The following is a 19,844-nucleotide window of genomic DNA, read 5'->3' on the forward strand; positions in this document are numbered from 1 at the left end:
ACTACTATACGTGCTAAATTTTTGTTTTAGAGGTCGTAATACCTTGCCATCTCTGAATTATGACTTAAGCATAAGACTCTGTATGGTAGGGTGTTACATTATGGTATCAGATCAGTTCGTTCCTGTAGAGCCTGAGGAATGGACTGCTATGCTTCTGTGCATTCTCTGTGTGTGTTATGTGCTGTTAGTATATCTACTTGATATAATTGGCATAAACGTTCATGAGCATACATTTGGGACTTTGAAGCACTAGACTTCTGATATTGAGACTGATCAACTTAATATCGATTGTTTGGTGTGTATAGGAACCAGATGGCGTCTCGTGTACGCGATAGAGGTCGTGGGAGAGGTCGTACTAATGCTCGTGCGCCGGAGACTAACCCTAATGACCCGGTGAACTTTATGACTGCGTTGGAGAATATGGCTGCTGCTATGCAAGCCACTGCTGAGGCTCTTGGTCAACAGATGAATAACCATGGTAATGACGGAGGTGGAGTTCAAGGCCCGATGACACTGGCAAACTTTTTGAAGGTTAATCCACCGAAGTTCAAGGGAACTACTAGCCCGACTGAAGCCGATACATGGTTTCAGGCTATGGAACGAGCACTGCAAGCGCAGGTGGTGCCTGAAGGACAACGTGTTGAGTTTGCTACCTATTTACTCACTGGTGAAGCGTCGCATTGGTGGCAAGGTATCCGACGTCTCCTGCAGCAGGGTGATGATTATATCACCTGGGATGTCTTCCAAGAGGAGTTCTATAAGAAGTACTTTCCGACTTCTGCTAGGACGGCCAAGGAGCTTGAATTGTTGCAGCTGAAGCAGGGTACTATGTCCGTATCTGAGTATACTGACAAGTTTGAGGAGCTGTTCAAATTCTCTCGTATGTGTCAAGGGACTCTGGTGGAATATGAGGAATGGAAGTGTGTTAAGTACGAAGGAGGACTCTGGAGCGATATTTTTAGTTCAGTGGGGCCAATGGAGATTAGGACCTTCTCCGAGTTGGTGAACAAGTGTAGGGTTGCTGAAGAGTGTGTGAAGAGGGCAGCCGCTGAGAAAGGAAGTCACAAAGGATCATTTCCACAAAACCGAGGGAAGAGCTTTGCACCTAGAGATCTGCCTTTCAAGAGGGGAGGTTCCTTTAGGAGGCCCAACAACAACAACTCCCAAGGGAAAAGGTTTGGGAAGCAGGCTCAGAATGATCAAGCTTGTACTAGGTGTGGAAGTCGCCATCCGGGAGTACCATGCAAGGCCGGATGGGGTTTGTGCTAAAATTGTGGAAAGGCAGGGCATAAAGCCGCAAGTTGTCCGGAGCGGCAGAAGCAAGGTGCTGGGAAAGCACAACAGACTGGTCGGGTGTTCACCACCTCAGCTGTGGGTGCAGAGGGATCCGAGACACTCATTCGAGGTAACTGTGAAATGGCTGGTCAAACTTTAAATGCTTTATTTGATTCGGGAGCATCGCATTCATTCATTGCATTTGAGAAATCCCATGAGTTAGGATTGAAGATCGTAACCTTAGGTTATGACTTAAAAGTGTATAATGCTACCCATAAAGCCATGGTAACTAGACTAGGATGCCCGAAAGTTTCGTTTAGGTTCAAGCAGCGTGATTTTGTCCATAATTTAATCTGCTTACCGATGATCGGTCTTGATATTATCTTGGGATTGGACTGGTTATCTGAGAACCATGTCCTGCTTGATTGTTCTAGAAAGTCGGTATACTTTATGCCGGTAGATACAGAAGGGCCGGTCGTGGTGAATAATTATTACTTGAATTCGATGATGGTGAACTGTTCTGGAATCGAATGTCAGGGTATCCTGTTGTTAACCGCTGGTGTTTCGGGTGATGATCAGAGGTTGGATCAGATTCTGGTAGTGTGTGAGTTTCCGGAAGTGTTTCCCGATGATATTGAGGAATTTTCACCTAACCGAGAGGTCGAGTTTGCTATTGAGTTGGTGCCTGGGGCGGAACCAATCTCGAGTTCTCCTTATAGGATGTCACCGTTAGAGATGGCCGAGCTAAAGTCTCAGTTAGAGGAATTGTTGGGTAAGAACTTTATTCGACCAAGTGTATCCCCGTGGGGTGCTCCAGTGTTACTGGTAAAGAAGAAAGATGGAAGTATGCGGCTCTGTGTGGATTACAGGCAGCTGAACAAGGTCACCATAAAGAATAAGTACCCATTGCCGAGAATTGATGATCTCATGGATCAGTTACAAGGAGCTGGGGTTTTCTCTAAGATCGATTTGCGATCCAGTTATCACCAGATAAGGGTGAGGGGTGAGGATATCCCTAAGACCGCTTTCAGGACTCGTTATGGTCATTACGAGTACACTGTAATGTCTTTTGGGTTGACGAACGCTCCTGCAGTATTCATGGATTACATGAATAGAGTGTTCCGTCCGTTTTTGGATAAATTCGTTGTTGTCTTCATTGACGACATACTGATTTACTCCAAGACTGAAGAAGAGCATGCGGAACACCTGAGGATCGTGTTGCAGATTCTAAAGAAGAAGAAACTCTATGCGAAACTGTCTAAGTGTGAGTTCTGGAAGAGTGAGGTGATGTTTTTGGGTCACGTGGTGAGTACATACAGAATCCTCAGTTATATTCAGCGGTATTTTGAACCTTGAGTGTGCCGTTCTTCTATTGTGAAGAAGTAAAGATGCAATACTACTCGAAGCAACGTTTAACACTATATCACCCCTTGAGCGAATCTCAACAGACATAAGGTTCCATAGAAATGTTTTTCCAGTACCCCCATGACCATAAACAAAGAAAAAACCCCCTTCATCACAATATATAGCTGTAACAATTTTATCGAATGCATATCTCCGCTCAGGTGTTGCGATGGCTAACATGTCTGAGGCATTTTTCTTTAAATCATCCCTGTTAAAGTTTAGCTCTTCCCTAATAACCCTTTCGATGAACAAAGAACTATCAACTTCAGTTGCTAAAGGCATTGGAGGATAATCTTTCAAGGTTTTACCATAGGAATGTAAGATCTTGTCTATATCCATTAAGCACAACTGCTTAATCTCATCATCTGACATTGTTAACTCTGCATATTATACGATACTGTAAAAATTCAATCAAACTAAAAATGATCAATAAGAAAGAACTTTTATCATTGTAATTAATAAAAACTCACCCCTCATGTTCATCACAACTCTCTGTCGATACAAAATATCATCTGAGAGTTCATGCCAACATCTATCCCAGACATGTTCTGGTCTTGAGATATTGTTGGATGTTAATAGAATGACAAATAACCTCCTAACATATGATCCTGAGGCCCATAAGCTTGCTTCCTTAATTGCATGAATGAATTCTTTGTCATCTTGCAAGAGTCCAAGGGCGAAGCATGTATCTCTATACATAGCATAAATTGTTCCTCCTACTGTTCTTATATCTCGAAAACTCATACATCCTCTCTGAGTATTCAAGAGAAGTCGTTGGTAATATTCTTCAATATTTGCTGCAAAAAATTTGGTTAAAATCCCACTTTTAAGTTGTTAAATGGATTAAGCTATGCTATTTTAATTATTATGTAGCTACACATCCGCATAAGAATAATTTCCTAAAAAATATAGAAAAATAAAAAATTGTATAATCTACAGATTATAACTGTTGAAAGTTATTTGAATATTTATTTTCTAGTGTAGATAAATCGAATAAAATGGACGTGGGGTATAGGCTGTTAAGATTTTAAATTTAAATCATTAAATAAGTAAGATCAAAATTGAATATAAACTCGTCATTACCTGTAGGTACATGAGTCTTCCAATCGCGAAGCCTTTCTTTCGAGGAAACCACTTTGAAGAATCGTCCTTCCAAACAAACTTGGTTGGAAACTCAACATAAGTCAGACTTCGAGCATAGGGATATGACATGTTCGCCGCCATCCATCCCAAAAACATGGACTTATGAGATATTGCTCTTTCGACGATATCATTCACATTAGAAGTTTCACCATAAACCACAGGTTGCTCATCCACCAAATGGAATGGAAGTCTAATCACAAATGGTTCTTTCTCTTGGATTTCGTATCCAAATAGACGCCACACTGCCTCACATGCCGAAATGTACCTACAATCGCAGTAATTCCTAATTTCGTCAACAACTTGTGTGGCTTCTGATGGATCACCAGCATTGTATAGAGTAGCTGTTACGCGGTCATTACCCTTGTGTACATACTTAAACATATACTTAATAGAACTTGTTTGGCATGTGTATTCCACATTTATGTGGCACCCGAACTTGAGCAACAATTCTAGATTATACGAAACAATGAACTTATTGTCTAGTACACATTTCCTTTTCTTCACTGTTCGACCATTAGTAGTACGCCTATATTTGGAAAATTCGGCCTCATCAATGAGTGTTCGCTGTCTAAACTCTTTAGGATAGAACTTTGAACATGATCCATTCTTCATGCAAGGTGAATTCTTGTTGTACGGACCACATGGACCATGTACCATGTAATTTTGAATAGTTCCATGTAGATTTGGCCTTTCATTTTCATCAAGAATCTCAACTGTTATAGATTTGGCCTTTCATTTTCACATCAATTTCAGAGAGGAGATGAGAGAAGTGTGGGAGTGGGAATGGGTTACGGGTTTAAGCCGTTGGGGATTCAGTTTTTTTTTTAAAGTCAAGATGGCACCGTTTGGAGGTGTTATTAACAAACCGAAAACCTTTTAAAAAAACCAACCAGTTCTAACGGTTCACCGATTAATCACATATACGACCGATTTTGTAATGAGTTTTTTTGTCAGACGATTTACTCATAACATCGGTTAAGCCATTTTTAAATTTTATAAAATTATTTATAATAATTACAAAAAGTGCTCATAATAAAAAATTTTAAAATTTTATAAAAATATTTTATTTAAAATTGTTAATAAAATCTTAGTTGTACTCTGTTTCAAAATAAATAATTATAATGATATTAGTATTTTATACAACAACTCATACAAAAAAAATTCAAATTTTATACAATATTTTTTCGTTCATTTTTAATAGCTCATAAATACAAAAAAATATTGTACAGAATTTAAATTCTTTTTGTATTAATTTTTATATAAAATAACCATAACATTATAATTATTCAGAAGTTGCATATAATTCGAACCTTATGAATTTAATTTACTACGTATTTGTCTAAATCGAATTTATTCAATTCGATTTATATAGAGATACAAATTCAATTTATTTAATTTAATTATTTTTGTATGTGGTATGATTTGATTGAAAGAGCAACAATTTATAATTTTATCTAGCATCAATAAATGCAAATTATGATTTGATTCTTATATAATTTTATCTAGCATCAATAAAATTCCACTATCACTGGTTTAAAAAAAATTAAAATCTAAAAAGATGGTTAAAAATAAATAAAGAGGATAGATTTAATTCTTCTATAATTATATGTGTTTTTTTTTTCTGATTTACGTTTTAATCACAATTCACATGTTCTATATTTTATAACTTAACGTTAATTCATATATAATATATAAATAAATTTAATTAGAATAAATAACAATTTATTTATTTTATTTTAGACTTTATAAATGAAAAGACTAATTCACTAATATAACGAATTATAATTAATGTAATATAATTAATTAAGTAATATAAATTATACTAAATTATATTAATTATATTAATATTTAAATATCTATTCAAATCAATTAGTTGATATAATTAAATCAGTGCAATAAATTGTATTGAAAGAGTTAAAATAATTAAATCGAGAAACACTCTTCGAAGCATGCCACGTCAGCTTCATCATTAAGTACAGACATCCGATTTTTATATAATAGAATAGATGAATAAATTCATCCGTGCTTCATACAAATGAGTATAAAAATATAACACGCCAAGAAGTTGAATTTTGGTGCGAAACTAAAAATTTTTCTGTATCCGGGGGTTGAACCCGGAAATCCTAATCATTGAATTCGCCTAAGTGCTACTACGGATAGTGGAATTATTGTGCATTTGCCTAACAATTATTATTTTTAATATTTTAATTTTTTGTTGATGTTTTGATAGACAAGTTCTAGTATCTGTTATATCATGATTTTTTTTATTAGAGTAAAGTCAAAATTAATATTGTAATGGGAATAACTAAGCATTATTTTTAACAATGAATAAATTCGTCCGTGCTTCATACAAATGAGTATAAAAATATAACACGCCAAGAAGTTGGATTTTGGTGCGAAACTAAAAACTTTTCCGTATCTGGGAGTTGAACCCGAAAATTCTCATCATTGAAATCGCCTAAGTGCTACTACGGATAGAGAAATTTTTGTGTATTTGTCTAACAATTATTATTTTTAATATTTTAATTTTTTGTTGATTTTTGATAGACAAGTTCTAGTATCTGTTATATCATAATATTTTTTTATTAGAGTAAAGTCAAAATTAATATTGTAATGGGAATAAATAAGCATTATTGTTTACAATGAATAAATTCGTCCGTGCTTCATACAAATGAGTATAAAAATATAACATGCCAAGAAGTTGGATCTTGGTGCGAAACTAAAAACTTTTCCGTATCCGGGAGTTGAACCCGGAAATTCTCATCATTGAAATCGCCTAAGAGCTACTACGGATAGTGGAATTATTGTGTATTTGTCTAACAATTATTATTTTTCAAATTTTAATTTTTTGTTGATGTTTTGACAGACAAGTTCTAGTATCTGTTATATCATGATATTTTTTTATTAGAGTAAAGTCAAAATTAATATTGTAATGGGAATAACTAAGCATTATTGTTAACAGTGAATAAATTTGTCCGTGCTTCATACAAATGAGTATAAAAATAGAATACCCCAAGAAGTTGGATTTTGGCACGAAACTAAAATTTTTTCCGTAGCCGGGAGTTGAACCTGTAAATTCTCATCATTGAAATCACCTAAGTGCTACTACGGATGGTGGAATTATTGTGCATTTGCCTAACAATTATTATTTTTAACATTTTAATTTTTTGTTGATGTTTTGATAGACAAGTTCTAGTATCTGTTATATCATGACATTTTTTTATTAGAGTAAAGTCAAAATTAATATTGTAATGGGAATAACTATGCATTATTGTTAACAATGAATAAATTCGTCCGTGCTTCATACAAATGAGTATAAAAATATAACACGCGAAGAAGTTGGATTTTGGTGCGAAACTAAAAACTTTTCCGTATCCGGGAGTTGAACCCGGAAATTCTCATCATTGAAATCGCCTAAGTGCTACTACGGATAGAGGAATTATTGTGTATTTGTCTAACAATTATCATTTTTAATATTTTAATTTTTTGTTAATGTTTTGATAGACAAGTTCTAGTATCTGTTAAATCATGATATTTTTTATTAGAGTAAAGTCAAAATTAATATTGTAATGGGAATAACTAAGCATTATTGTTAACAATGAATAAATTCGTCCGTGCTTCATACAAATGAGTATAAAAATATAACACGCCAAGAAGTTGGATTTTGGTGCGAAACTAAAAATTTTTCTGTATCCGGCGGTTGAACCAGGAAATTCTCATCATTGAATTCGCCTAAGTGCTACTACGGATAGTGGAATTATTGTGCATTTGCCTAAGAATTATTATTTTTATTATTTTAATTTTTTGTTGATGTTTTGATAGACAAGTTCTAGTATCTGTTATATCATGATTTTTTTTATTAGAGTAAAGTCAAAATTAATATTGTAATGGGAATAACTAAGCATTATTGTTAAGAATGAATAAATTCGTCCGTGCTTCATACAAATGAGTATAAAAATATAGCACACCAAGAAGTTGGATTTTGGTGCGAAACTAAAAACTTTTCCGTATTTGTGAGTTGAACCAAGAAATTCTCATCATTGAAATTGGCTAAGTGCTACTACGGATAGTGGAATTTTTGTGTATTTGTCTAACAATTATTATTTTTAATATTTTAATTTTTTGTTGATGTTTTGATAGACAAGTTCTAGTATCTGTTATATCATGATATTCTTTTATTAGAGTAAAGTCAAAATTAATATTGTAATGAGAATAACTAAGCATTATTGTTAACAATGAATAAATTCGTCTGTGCTTCATACAAATGAGTATAAAAATATAACACGCCAAGTAGTTAGATTTTGGTGCAAAACTAAAAAATTTTCGGTATCCGGGGGTTGAACCCGGAAATTCTCATCATTGAATTCGCATAAGTGCTACTACGGATAGTGGAATTATTGTGTATTTGTCTAACAATTATTATTTTTAAATTTTAATTTTTTGTTGATGTTTTGACAGATAAGTTCTAGTATCTGTTATATCATGATATTTTTTTATTAGAGTAAAGTCAAAATTAATATTGTAATGGGAATAACTAAGCATTATTGTTAACAGTGAATAAATTTGTCTGTGCTTCATACAAATGAGTATAAAAATAGAATACGCCAAGAAGTTTGATTTTGGCACGAAACAAAAATTTTTTCCGTAGCCGGGAGTTGAACCTGTAAATTCTCATCATTGAAATCACCCAAGTGCTACTACGGATGGTAGAATTATTGTGCATCTGCCTAACAATTATTATTTTTAACATTTTAATTTTTTGTTGATGTTTTAATAGACAAGTTCTAGTATCTGTTATATCCTGACATTTTTTTATTAGAGTAAAGTCAAAATTAATATTGTAATGGGAATAACTAAGCATTATTGTTAACAATGAATAAATTCGTCCGTGCTTCATACAAATGAGTATAAAAATATAACACGCCAAGAAGTTGGATTTTAGTGCGAAACTAAAAATTTTTCTGTATCCGGGTGTTGAACCAGGAAATTCTCATCATTGAATTCGCCTAAGTGCTACTACGGATAGTGGAATTATTGTGCATTTGCCTAAGAATTATTATTTTTATTATTTTAATTTTTTGTTGATGTTTTGATAGACAAGTTCTAGTATCTGTTATATCATGATTTTTTTTATTAGAGTAAAGTCAAAATTAATATTGTAATGGGAATAACTAAGCATTATTGTTAAGAATGAATAAATTCCTCCGTGCTTCATACAAATGAGTATAAAAATATAACACACCAAGAAGTTGGATTTTGGTGCGAAACTAAAAACTTTTCCGTATTTGTGAGTTGAACCCAGAAATTCTCATCATTGAAATCGGCTAAGTGCTACTACGGATAGTGAAATTTTTGTGTATTTGTCTAACAATTATTATTTTTAATATTTTAATTTTTTGTTGATGTTTTGATAGACAAGTTCTAGTATCTGTTATATCATGATATTCTTTTATTAGAGTAAAGTCAAAATTAATATTGTAATGGGAATAACTAAGCATTATTGTTAACAATGAATAAATTTGTCTGTGCTTCATACAAATGAGTATAAAAATATAACACGCCAAGAAGTTAGATTTTGGTGCGAAACTAAAAAATTTTCGGTATCCGGGGGTTGAACCCAGAAATTCTCATCATTGAATTCGCCTAAGTGCTACTACGGATAGTGGAATTATTGTGCATTTGCCTAACAATTATTATTTTTATTATTTTAATTTTTTGTTGATGTTTTGATAGACAAGTTCTAGTATCTGTTATATCATGATATTTTTTTATTAGAGTAAAGTCAAAATTAATATTGTAATGGGAATAACTAAGCATTATTGTTAACAATGAATAAATTCATCCGTGCTTCATACAAATGAGTATAAAAACATAACACGCCAAGAAGTTGGATTTTGGTACGAAACTAAAAATTTTTCCGTAGACGGGAGTTGAACCCGGAAATTCTCATCATTGAAATCACCTAAGTGCTACTACGGATGATGGAATTATTGTGCATTTGCCTAACAATTATTATTTTTAATATTTTAATTTTTTGTTGATGTTTTGATAGATAAGTTCTAGTATCTGTTATATCATGATATTTTTTTATTAGAGTAAAGTCAAAATTAATATTGTAATGGGAATCACTATGCATTATTTGTAAGACCCGGTTAATTAACGGCTAATTAATCCATATATGAGAATTTGTTCTAGAAAGCCAAAAATGAAATTTTTATGGCTTAATATGATAGAGGAAATTGAGACGAGAATTTCGTTACCAATTTTATGGAAATCGGACCAAGATTGGACCGAACGGGCCAAACCGGTCCAACCGGACCCAAAGTGGGCCCTTGGCCCAACATAACTAAACCAAAACCCTAGTTTTCAGCACTCTCTCTCCTCACACAACACTAATACACGCTGAAAAAGAGAGGCCATGGAGGGAAGAACACTCTCTCAAGTTCTATCTCTCACTTGATCTTCAAACCACCATAACTTTTGATCTAGAGCTCCGATTGCCGCTCCGTTTGTGGCCACGCGTTCACCGCGGAGAGCTCTACAAAACCCATACAATTAATCTTGAGGTAAGCTACGTTTTACTGTTCGAAATTCCAGCCCTTGATTTCGAGTTTCATGAGTAAAAATGTTGAGATTTTGGGTTCTTTGATGTTATAGGACCCAACTCTCTTGAAGGAGAAGGTTAATCTTGTCTCTTTGGACCTTGGGTGTGGTAAGATTCTCAACCCTAGTGTAATTTGTTGTTCTATGAGGTTTGGGCATTGAGATGTTGTGTATGGGTATGTTGATTGTGGCTTAGGTTGTGTATATGTGAATATTGGAGCTTGATTGGTGATTTTAGAAAGCTTGGAAGAGGGTTTTGTGTGATAAAATCTGTTCTTGGAGGTGTTGATACCTTGAGAGCTTGTGGACAAGTGGTTTGGAAGTGCTCCGGTTGAGCTTGGGAAATTGGCTAAGGTATGGTTTCGGTTTCCCGTATCTAATATGTAATGTGGTAGGAAATACTTAGGCTAGAGGCCCTAAGATAGGCATTGAATTGATGATGTTGTGGAATGGTTGAGATATATGATGTGATCATATGTGTGATTATGAATATTGATGCCTTGATTGTGTGATATGTGAGAAAATGCATGTTGTGATATATGCTTGATGAATGATTGAGGTTGAATTGATGGGTGGTGCCATATTGTTGGTGAGTATGATGATTATGTATAATGATGGTTGATTGGAAATTGATATTGTTAGAAATTGGGATGAGAAGGATGTATGACATAATATTGTGTTTATCCTTTGGCCTTTTGATTGAGAAGTGTTAAAATGGTTGGAGGTAGTTTTGAGAATTTTGGTAAAATGTCAATGCGTGAGTTGAGGATGGCTTGTTGGTGAATTTGGTACACTTTGATTGATTTCAAAGAAAAGGGATGAAATTGGCATGTTTTAATTGATTTTGAAAAGAGTTGAAAGTGGCTTGTTTTGAAAATGGCACTTTGTGGTTTTGAATGAAAATATGATTTTTGGTTATACTTTGACGGGACATAACTTGGACTACGGATCTTTGATTTGTGCCAAATCTGTTTAGAAATGAAATTGGATCCGGGATGTCCATGCCGTTCGAAGAACGGGTGAAAAATGATTTAAAATGAGAGAGTTATGACCGTCGGAAGATTGGGGGTTGAATCTGTGAATTCTGCAGCTTTTAACTTAGAAAATTTTTAGCAGAATGACCCCTCGCGCGTAGGCGCACTTGGCGCGTAGGCGCACTTGGCGCGTATGCGCCGTTCTTCGAGAAAGCATCATCCACGCGTGCGCGTGGAGTGCGCGTACGCGTGGCCCTGTTTTCATCCCAAAGTTGATTTTTGAGTTTTAAAAGCCAAACTTCATACTTCTAAGCCTCCGATCTCACCACTTATGTCTTAAATCATTATGATATGCCTAGCATGAGGAAAAGGGCTAGTGAATGTGGTAACTTGCGAGTGAAGCAAGGGAAAAATGAATGATCCATGAGATCAAAGATGATTATGTGAGATGTGGAGGATGGCGGTGGAAGTGCTTGTTATGCCATGGGCCGAATGGCCGTAATTGTTAATGAATTGGCTGGTTATGGATTTAACCGTGAGCCGGATGGCTGGATTATGCCGTGTGGCGGCGGAGCCATGTTTATGGCTAAGTATAAATGCATATATGCTGTTGAATGAATTGTGAATGTTGGCACTTCCACCATTGGAGATGAGGGTTTCCCTGGGTAGTAGCAGTGGCTAGCCACCACGTGCTCCAGGTTGAGACTCGAAGCTCTTTTGACCCTATGTCGTAAGTGTGGCCGGGCACTGTGAAAGGCCCGGATGAGCTCGCCCCCGTAAATATTCACCAGTGAGGGTGATGGATATGGATCATGTTTATGATCAAGTTTATGATGAGTATAACTCGAGTTGGGGATGCACGACAGAGGGACAGTCCAATGATTAGCTACCAGGACTTGTCGGGTTGGCTCTATAACCGACAGATGATATCATCAGCCACTAGGGACAGGCATGCATCATAAGCATACTACATGAATTGTTTGAGATTGCCTATTTGACTGCATATTACTTGCTAATTGCCTAAATGCCTTATCTGTTCCTATTTGTAAATCTCTTGTCTGATATAACTGTGTTTGCTATATTATACTCCTGCTGGTGGTTGGGAGGTCTGAAGGAATTGGAAAGGGAAGTATTAGTTAGACTGAAGAATCTTTAGTCAGTTGCCACTTACGGTTTAGCTTGTTTATAAGCTTTGATATTATCTGGAGGAAGTTCTAGGATTGCCTTCGGCTTTCCTCTATTATTATGTATTATATATGTGGAAGCTGTTACTGTGCTGGGGACCTCTGGTTCTCACCCATGCGGATTTTGTGGTTTTCAGATGTAGGACGCGAGGCTTCTCGTTGAGGCATGCTGGAGACTTCTGGATTAGCGAAGATCCTTTGTTCTCGGGACTCTGTTTTGGGTTATATATCTTGTTTAGATACTTTTATCTCCATTAAATAATACAAACTGTGATGACTCCTTCTAGAGGGGATTTTTGGAGAATAGGTTTTCTGTATTTGTGTCCCTTTGGGTTTCCTTTGGGGTTTCCTTATTTTATCATATGTATATATTGCTATGCTCGGACCGGTTCTCTTCGCAGTCGGGTTTTGAGTCTTGATATTCTTGTTTTTGACACTCTTTATATATATGATCTCGCGTTAGCTTATCCCGGTTCGTTACGTTATCGATCGGAGTGTTGCCCGTTCGAGTTACGTTTTTTTGTTTACCCCCTTTTTCTACAAAGGCTCCTAGTTATAATCAATTATTCATACTACTATACGTACTAAATTTTTGTTTTAGAGGTCGTAATACCTTGCCATCTTTGAATTATGACTTAAGCATAAGACTTTGTATGGTAGGGTGTTACATTATGGTATCAGAGCAGTTCGTTCCTATAGAGCCTGAGGAATGGACTGACTATGCTTCTGTGCATTCTCTGTGTGTGTGTTATGTGCTACTAGTATATCTGCTTGATATAGTTAGCATAAACGTTCTTGAGCATGCATTTGGGACTTTGAAGCACTAAACTTCCGATATTGAGACTGATCAACTTAATATCGATTGTTTGGTGTGTATAGGAACCAGTGGCGCCTCGTGGACGCGGTAGAGGCCGTGAGAGAGGTCATACGAATACTCGTGCGCCGGTGAATAACCCTAATGACCCGGTAAACTTTATGACTGCGTTGGAGAACATGGTTGCTGCTATGCAAGCCACTGTTGAGGCTCTTGGTCAACAGATGAACAACCATGGTAATGACGGAGGTGGAGTTTAGGGCCCGATGACACTGGCAAAATTTTTGAAGGTTAATTCCCCGAAGTTCAAGGGAACTACTAGCCCGACTGAGGCCGATACATGGTTTCAGGCCATGGAACGAGCACTGCAAGCGCAGGTGGTGCCTGAAGGACAGCGTGTTGAGTTTGCTACCTATTTGCTCACTGGCGAAGCGTCGCATTGGTGGCAAGGTATCCGACGTCTCCTGCAGCAGGGTGATGATTATATTACCTGGGATATCTTCCAAGAGGAGTTCTATAAGAAGTACTTTCCGACTTCTGCTAGGACGGCCAAGGAACTTGAATTGTTGCAGCTGAAGCAGGGTACTATGTCCGTATCTGAGTATACTGACAAGTTTGAGGAGCTGTTCAGATTCTCTCGTATGTGTCAAGGGACTCCGGTGGAATATGAGGAATGGAAGTGTGTTAAGTACGAAGGAGGACTCCGGAGCGATATTTTCATTTCAGTGGGACCAATGGAGATTAGGACTTTCTCTGAGTTGGTGAACAAGTGTAGGGTTGCTGAAGAGTGTGTGAAGAGGGCAGCCGCTGAGAAAGGAAGTCACAAAGGGTCATTTCCACAGAACCGAGGGAAGAGCTTTGCACCTAGAGGCCCGTCGTTCAAGAGGGGAGGTTCTTTTAGGAGGCCCAACAACAACTACTCCCAAGGGAAAAGGTTTGTGAAGCAGCCTCAGAATGATCAAGCTTGTACTAGATGTGGGAGTCACCATCCGGGAGTACCATGCAAGGCCGGATGGGGTTTGTGCTACAATTGTGGAAAGGCGGGGCATAAAGCCGCAAGTTGTCCAGAGAAGCAAAAGCAAGGTGCTGGGAAAGCACAACAGACTGGTCGGGTGTTCACCACCTCAGCTGTGGGTGCAGAGGGATCCGAGACACTCATTCGAGGTAACTGTGAAATGGCTGGTCAAACTTTAAATGCTTTATTTGATTCGGGAGCATCGCATTCATTCATTGCATTTGAGAAAGCCCATGAGTTAGGGTTGAAGATCGTAACCTTAGGTTATGAGTTAAAAGTGTATAATGCTACCCATGAAGCCATGGTAACTAGACTAGGATGCCCGAAAGTTTCGTTTAGGTTCAAGCAGCGTGATTTTGTCCATAATCTAATCTGCTTACCGATGATCGGTCTTGATCTTATCTTGGGATTGGACTGGTTATCCGAAAACCATGTCCTGCTTGATTGTTCTACCAAGTCGGTGTACTTTATGCCGGAGGATACAGAAGGGCCGGTTGTGGTGAATAATTATTACTTGAATTCAATGATGGTGAACTGTTCTAGAACCGAATGTCAGGGTATCCTGTTATTAACCGCGGGTGTTTCGGGTGATGATCAAAGGTTGGATCAGATTCCGGTAGTGTGTGAGTTTCCGGAAGTGTTTCCCGATGATATTGAGGAATTTCCACCTAACCGAGAGGTCGAGTTTGCTATTGAATTGGTGCCTGGGGCGGGACCAATCTCAAGTGCTCCTAATAGGATGTCACTGTTAGAGATGGCCGAGCTAAAGTCTCAGTTAGAGGAATTGTTGGGTAAGAACTTTATCTGACCAAGTGTTTCCCCGTGGGGTGCTCCAGTGTTACTGGTAAAGAAGAAAGATGGAAGTATGCGACTCTGTGTGGATTACAGGCAGCTGAACAAGGTCACCATAAAGAATAAGTACCCATTGCCGAGGATTGATGATCTCATGGATCAGTTACAAGGAGCTGGGGTTTTCTCTAAGATCGATTTGCAATCTGGTTATCACCAGATAAGGGTGAGGGGTGAGGATATCCCTAAGACCGCTTTCAGGACTCGTTATGGTCATTACGAGTACACTGTAATGTCCTTTGGGTTGACGAACGCTCCTGCAGTATTCATGGATTACATGAATAGAGTGTTCCGTCCGTTTCTGGATAAATTCGTGGTTGTCTTCATTGACGATATACTAATTTACTCCAAGACTGAAGAAGAGCATGCGGAACACTTGCGGACCGTGTTGCAGATTTTAAAGGAGAAGAAACTCTATGCGAAACTGTCTAAGTGTGAGTTCTGGAAGAGTGAGGTGAATTTTTTGGGTCACGTGGTGAGTAAGAAGGGAATAGCTGTAGATCCAACCAAGGTAGAAGCTGTGATGGATTGGAAGAAACCAACCACAGTAACTGAGATAAGGAGTTTTCTGGGTTTAGCTGGCTATTACCGAAGGTTCATCAAAGCCTTTTCGCAATTAGCTTTGCCGTTGACAAATTTAACTCGCAAAGACACTTCGTTTGTTTGGACTCCTGAGTGCGAGGAGAGCTTTCAGACATTGAAGAAAAAGTTGACCACTGCACCTGTGTTAGTGTTACCTGAGCCGAACGAGCCTTTTGAGGTGTACTGTGATGCATCGTTAAAGGGCCTAGGGTGCGTGCTGATGCAGCATCATAATGTGGTGGCGTATGCCTCACGACAGTTGAGACCTCACGAAGTTAGTTATCCTACGCACGATTTGGAACTCGCTGCGGTTGTGTTTGCCTTGAAGGTGTGGAGGCATTATCTCTATGGGGTTAAGTTCCAAGTCTTCTCCGATCACAAGAGCTTGAAATACCTCTTTGATCAGAAAGAGCTTAATATGAGGCAAAGGAGGTGGATGAAATTGTTGAAAGACTATGACTTTGAGTTAAATTACCATCCTGGAAAGGCGAATATAGTGGCGGATGCGTTAAGTCGAAAGTCATTATATGCGTCTTGGATGATGCTTCAAGAGGAGAAGTTGCTCAAGGGATTCGAGAGTCTAAAAATTGGTGCTCGAGAAGTATCTGGAACCTTGTGTTTGAGCCGATTAGAAATCTCGAGTGACTTTAAGTCCGAACTCCTAAAGGCTCATGAAAATGATGAAGCGTTATGGAAGGTGTTACCGGCTATCGAGCAAGGAAAACAGTGGAGAGTGTCGGAAGAAAAAGATGGGTTATGGAGATTCAAGGGTAGGATCATTGTGCCGGATGTTGGCACTTTGAGGCAAGATATCTTAAAGGAGGCACACAAAAGCGGATTCTCCATTCACCCGGGGAGTACTAAGATGTACCATGATTTAAAGGCGATGTTTTGGTGGCCAGGTATGAAGAATGATGTGGCGGAATATGTTTCAAAGTGCTTAACTTGTCAAAAGGTAAAGATTGAACATCAAAGACCTTCCGGGATGTTGCAACCCTTAGAGGTTCCGCAATGGAAGTGGGAAAGTATTGCAATGGACTTTGTGTCGGGATTGCCAAGGACTAGGACTGGTTTTGATGCTATCTGGGTGATCGTGGACCGACTGACGAAGTCAGCTCACTTTTTACCCGTTCGGATGACTTACACCCTTGAGGAGCTAGCTCGGTTATACATAAAGGAGATTGTGAGACTCCATGGTGTACCTGCTACTATAATCTCTAATAGAGATCCTCGTTTCACTTTGAGGTTCTGGGGTGCATTTCAGAAAGCTTTTGGAACTCGATTAAGCTTGAGTACAGCGTACCATCCTCAAACAGATGGTCAATCCGAGAGGACGATCCAAACACTAGAGGATATGTTGAGAGCTTGTGTTTTGGACCAACCGGCGAGTTGGGATCGGTATATGCCGTTAGTAGAGTTTTCATACAATAATAGTTACCATGCGAGCATCGGAATGGCTCCGTATGAGGCTTTGTATGGGAGAAAATGTCAATCTCCACTATGTTGGTATGAAGCTGGAGAGAAAGGCTTGTTGGGGCCGGAAATGATAGCTGAGACCACTGAACAAGTTAAGAAAATCCGAGATAGGATGCTTACGACGCAGAGTCATCAAAAGAGTTACGCCGATCAAAGGCGGAAGCCCTTAGAATTTGAGGCAGGAGATCATGTTTTCCTGAAAGTTACTCCGACCACAGGAGTAGGTAGAGCGATTAAAGCAAAGAAGTTGAATCCTCGATACATTGGTCCATTTCAGATCTTGGAGAGGATTGGGCCGGTGGCGTATCGGGTGGCTCTACCACCCCATCTTTCAAACCTGCACGACGTATTTCACGTGTCGCAGCTTCGAAAGTACACTCCTGATGCTAGCCATGTGTTAGAACCCGAATCGGTTCAGTTAAGAGAAGATTTGACGCTTCCAGTGGCTCCAGTCAGAATTGAAGATACTAGTATCAAACGGTTGCGTGGAAAAGAGGTTTCATTAGTCAAAGTGGCTTGGAGTCGAGGCGGTGTTGAGGAACACACTTGGGAACTTGAGTCGGAGATGCGAACGGATTATCCGCACTTATTCTCAGGTAATTGAATTTGAATTTGAATTTTGTGGGCAAAATTCCCAATTAGGTGGGTAGAATGTAAGACCCGGTTAATTAACGGCTAATTAACCCATATATGAGAATTTGTTCTAGAAAGCCAAAAATGATATTTTTATGGCTTAATATGATAGAGGAAATTGAGACGAGAATTTCGGTAACAATTTTATGGAAATCGGACCAAGATTGGACCGAACGGGCCAAACCAGTCCAACCGGACCCAAAGTGGGCCCTTGGCCCAACATAACTAAACCAAAAGCCTAGTTTTCAGCACTCTCTCTCCTCACACAACACTAATACACGCTGAAAAAGAGAGGCCATGGAGGGAAGAACACTCTCTCAAGTTCTATCTCTCACTTGATCTTCAAACCACCATAACTTTTGATCTAGAGCTCCGATTGCCGCTCCGTTTGCAGCCACGCGTTCACCGCGGAGAGCTCTACAAAACCCATTCAATTAATCTTGAGGTAAGCCACGTTTTACTGTTCGAAATTCCAGCCCTTGATTTCGAGTTTCATGAGTAAAAATGTTGAGATTTTGGGTTCTTTGATGTTATAGGACCCAACTCTCTTGAAGGAGAAGGTTAATCTTGTCTCTTTGGACCTTGGGTGTGGTAAGATTCTTAACCCTAGTGTAATTTGTTGTTCTATGAGGTTTGGGCATTGAGATGTTGTGTATGGGTATGATGATTGTGGCTTAGGTTGTGTATATGTGAATATTGGAGCTTGATTGGTGATTTTAGAAAGCTTGGAAGAGGGTTTTGTGTGATAAAATCTGTTCTTGGAGGTGTTGATACCTTGAGAGCTTGTGGACAAGTGGTTTGGAAGTGCTCCGGTTGAGCTTGGAAAATTGGCTAAGGTATGGTTTCGGTTTCCCGTATCTAATATGTAATGTGGTAGGAAATACTTAAGCTAGAGGCCCTAAGATAGGCATTGAATTGATGATGTTGTGGAATGGTTGAGATATATGATGTGATCATATGTGTGATTATGAATATTGATGCCTTGATTGTGTGATATGTGAGAAAATGCATGTTGTGATATATGCTTGATGAATGATTGAGGTTGAATTGATGGGTGGTGCCATATTGTTGGTGAGTATGATGATTATGTATAATGATGGTTGATTGGAAATTGATATTGTTAGAAATTGGGATGAGAAGGATGTATGACATAATATTGTGTTTATCCTTTGGCCTTTTGATTGAGAAGTGTTAAAATGGTTGGAGGTAGTTTTGAGAATTTTGGTAAAATGTCAATGCGTGAGTTGAGGATGGCTTGTTGTTGAATTTGGTACACTTTAATTGATTTCAAAGAAAAGGGATGAAATTGGCATGTTTTAATTGATTTTGAAAAGAGTTGAAAGTGGCTTGTTTTGAAAATGGCACTTTGTGGTTTTGAATGAAAATATGATTTTTGGGCATACTTTGACGGGACATAACTTGGACTATGGATTTTTGGGGGTTGAATTTGTGAATTATGCAGCTTTTAACTTAGAAAATTTTTAGCAGAATGACCCCTCGCGCGTAGGCGCACTTGGCGCGTATGCGCCGTTCTTCGAGAAAGCATCATCCACGCGTGCGCGTGGAGTGCGCGTACGCGTGGCCCTGTTTTCATCCCAAAGTTGATTTTTGAGTTTTAAAAGCCAAACTTCATACTTCTAAGCCTCCGATCTCACCACTTATGTCTTAAATCATTATGATATGCCTAGCATGAGGAAAAGGGCTAGTGAATGTGGTAACTTGCGAGTGAAGCAAGGGAAAAATGAATGATCCATGAGGATCAAAGATGATTATGTGAGATGTGGAGGATGGCGGTGGAAGTGCTTGTTATGCCATGGGCCGAATGGTCGTAATTGTTAATAAATTGGCTGGTTATGGATTTAACCGTGAGCCGGATGGCTGGATTATGCCGT

General features: G+C 38.2%; 2 protein-coding genes across 2 annotated transcripts; one reads left to right on the forward strand and one right to left on the reverse strand.

Annotated features, from left to right (window-relative positions):
• The first annotated feature begins 312 nt into the window (after nt 1–312).
• Nucleotides 313–1,759, forward strand: LOC148573473 (uncharacterized). The gene is made up of 2 exons (XM_088505787.1): nt 313–1,002; nt 1,736–1,759. The coding sequence occupies exons 1-2, from the start codon at nt 313–315 to the stop codon at nt 1,757–1,759; spliced, it is 714 nt and encodes a 237-aa protein (XP_088361913.1).
• A 186-nt stretch (nt 1,760–1,945) lies between these two features.
• LOC107627107 (uncharacterized) lies at nt 1,946–4,479 on the reverse strand. Its single transcript, XM_088505788.1, has 4 exons — nt 3,763–4,479; nt 3,150–3,432; nt 2,593–3,059; nt 1,946–1,960 (listed from the first exon to the last, which is right to left on the reverse strand). The coding sequence occupies exons 1-4, from the start codon at nt 4,477–4,479 to the stop codon at nt 1,946–1,948; spliced, it is 1,482 nt and encodes a 493-aa protein (XP_088361914.1).
• Nucleotides 4,480–19,844: the final 15,365 nt, after the last annotated feature.

This window comes from Arachis ipaensis, chromosome B2 (assembly GCF_059453495.1).
Source record: "Arachis ipaensis isolate K30076 ecotype BB chromosome B2, ASM5945349v1, whole genome shotgun sequence".
Lineage (NCBI taxonomy): Eukaryota > Viridiplantae > Streptophyta > Magnoliopsida > Fabales > Fabaceae > Arachis > Arachis ipaensis.

Bases quoted from the DNA above. Each gene is read 5' to 3' on its own strand.
- LOC148573473 (XM_088505787.1), top strand. From the start codon at position 313: ATGGCGTCTCGTGTACGCGATAGAGGTCGTGGGAGAGGTCGTACTAAT. The intron at 1,003-1,735 runs GTGAACAAGTGT...TTATGCCGGTAG, and splicing joins TTAGGACCTTCTCCGAGTTG to ATACAGAAGGGCCGGTCGTG.
- LOC107627107 (XM_088505788.1), bottom strand. From the start codon at position 4,479: ATGGTACATGGTCCATGTGGTCCGTACAACAAGAATTCACCTTGCATG. The intron at 3,433-3,762 runs GTAATGACGAGT...TTGAATACTCAG, and splicing joins GAAGACTCATGTACCTACAG to AGAGGATGTATGAGTTTTCG. The intron at 3,060-3,149 runs GTGAGTTTTTAT...TATAATATGCAG, and splicing joins AGTTGTGATGAACATGAGGG to AGTTAACAATGTCAGATGAT.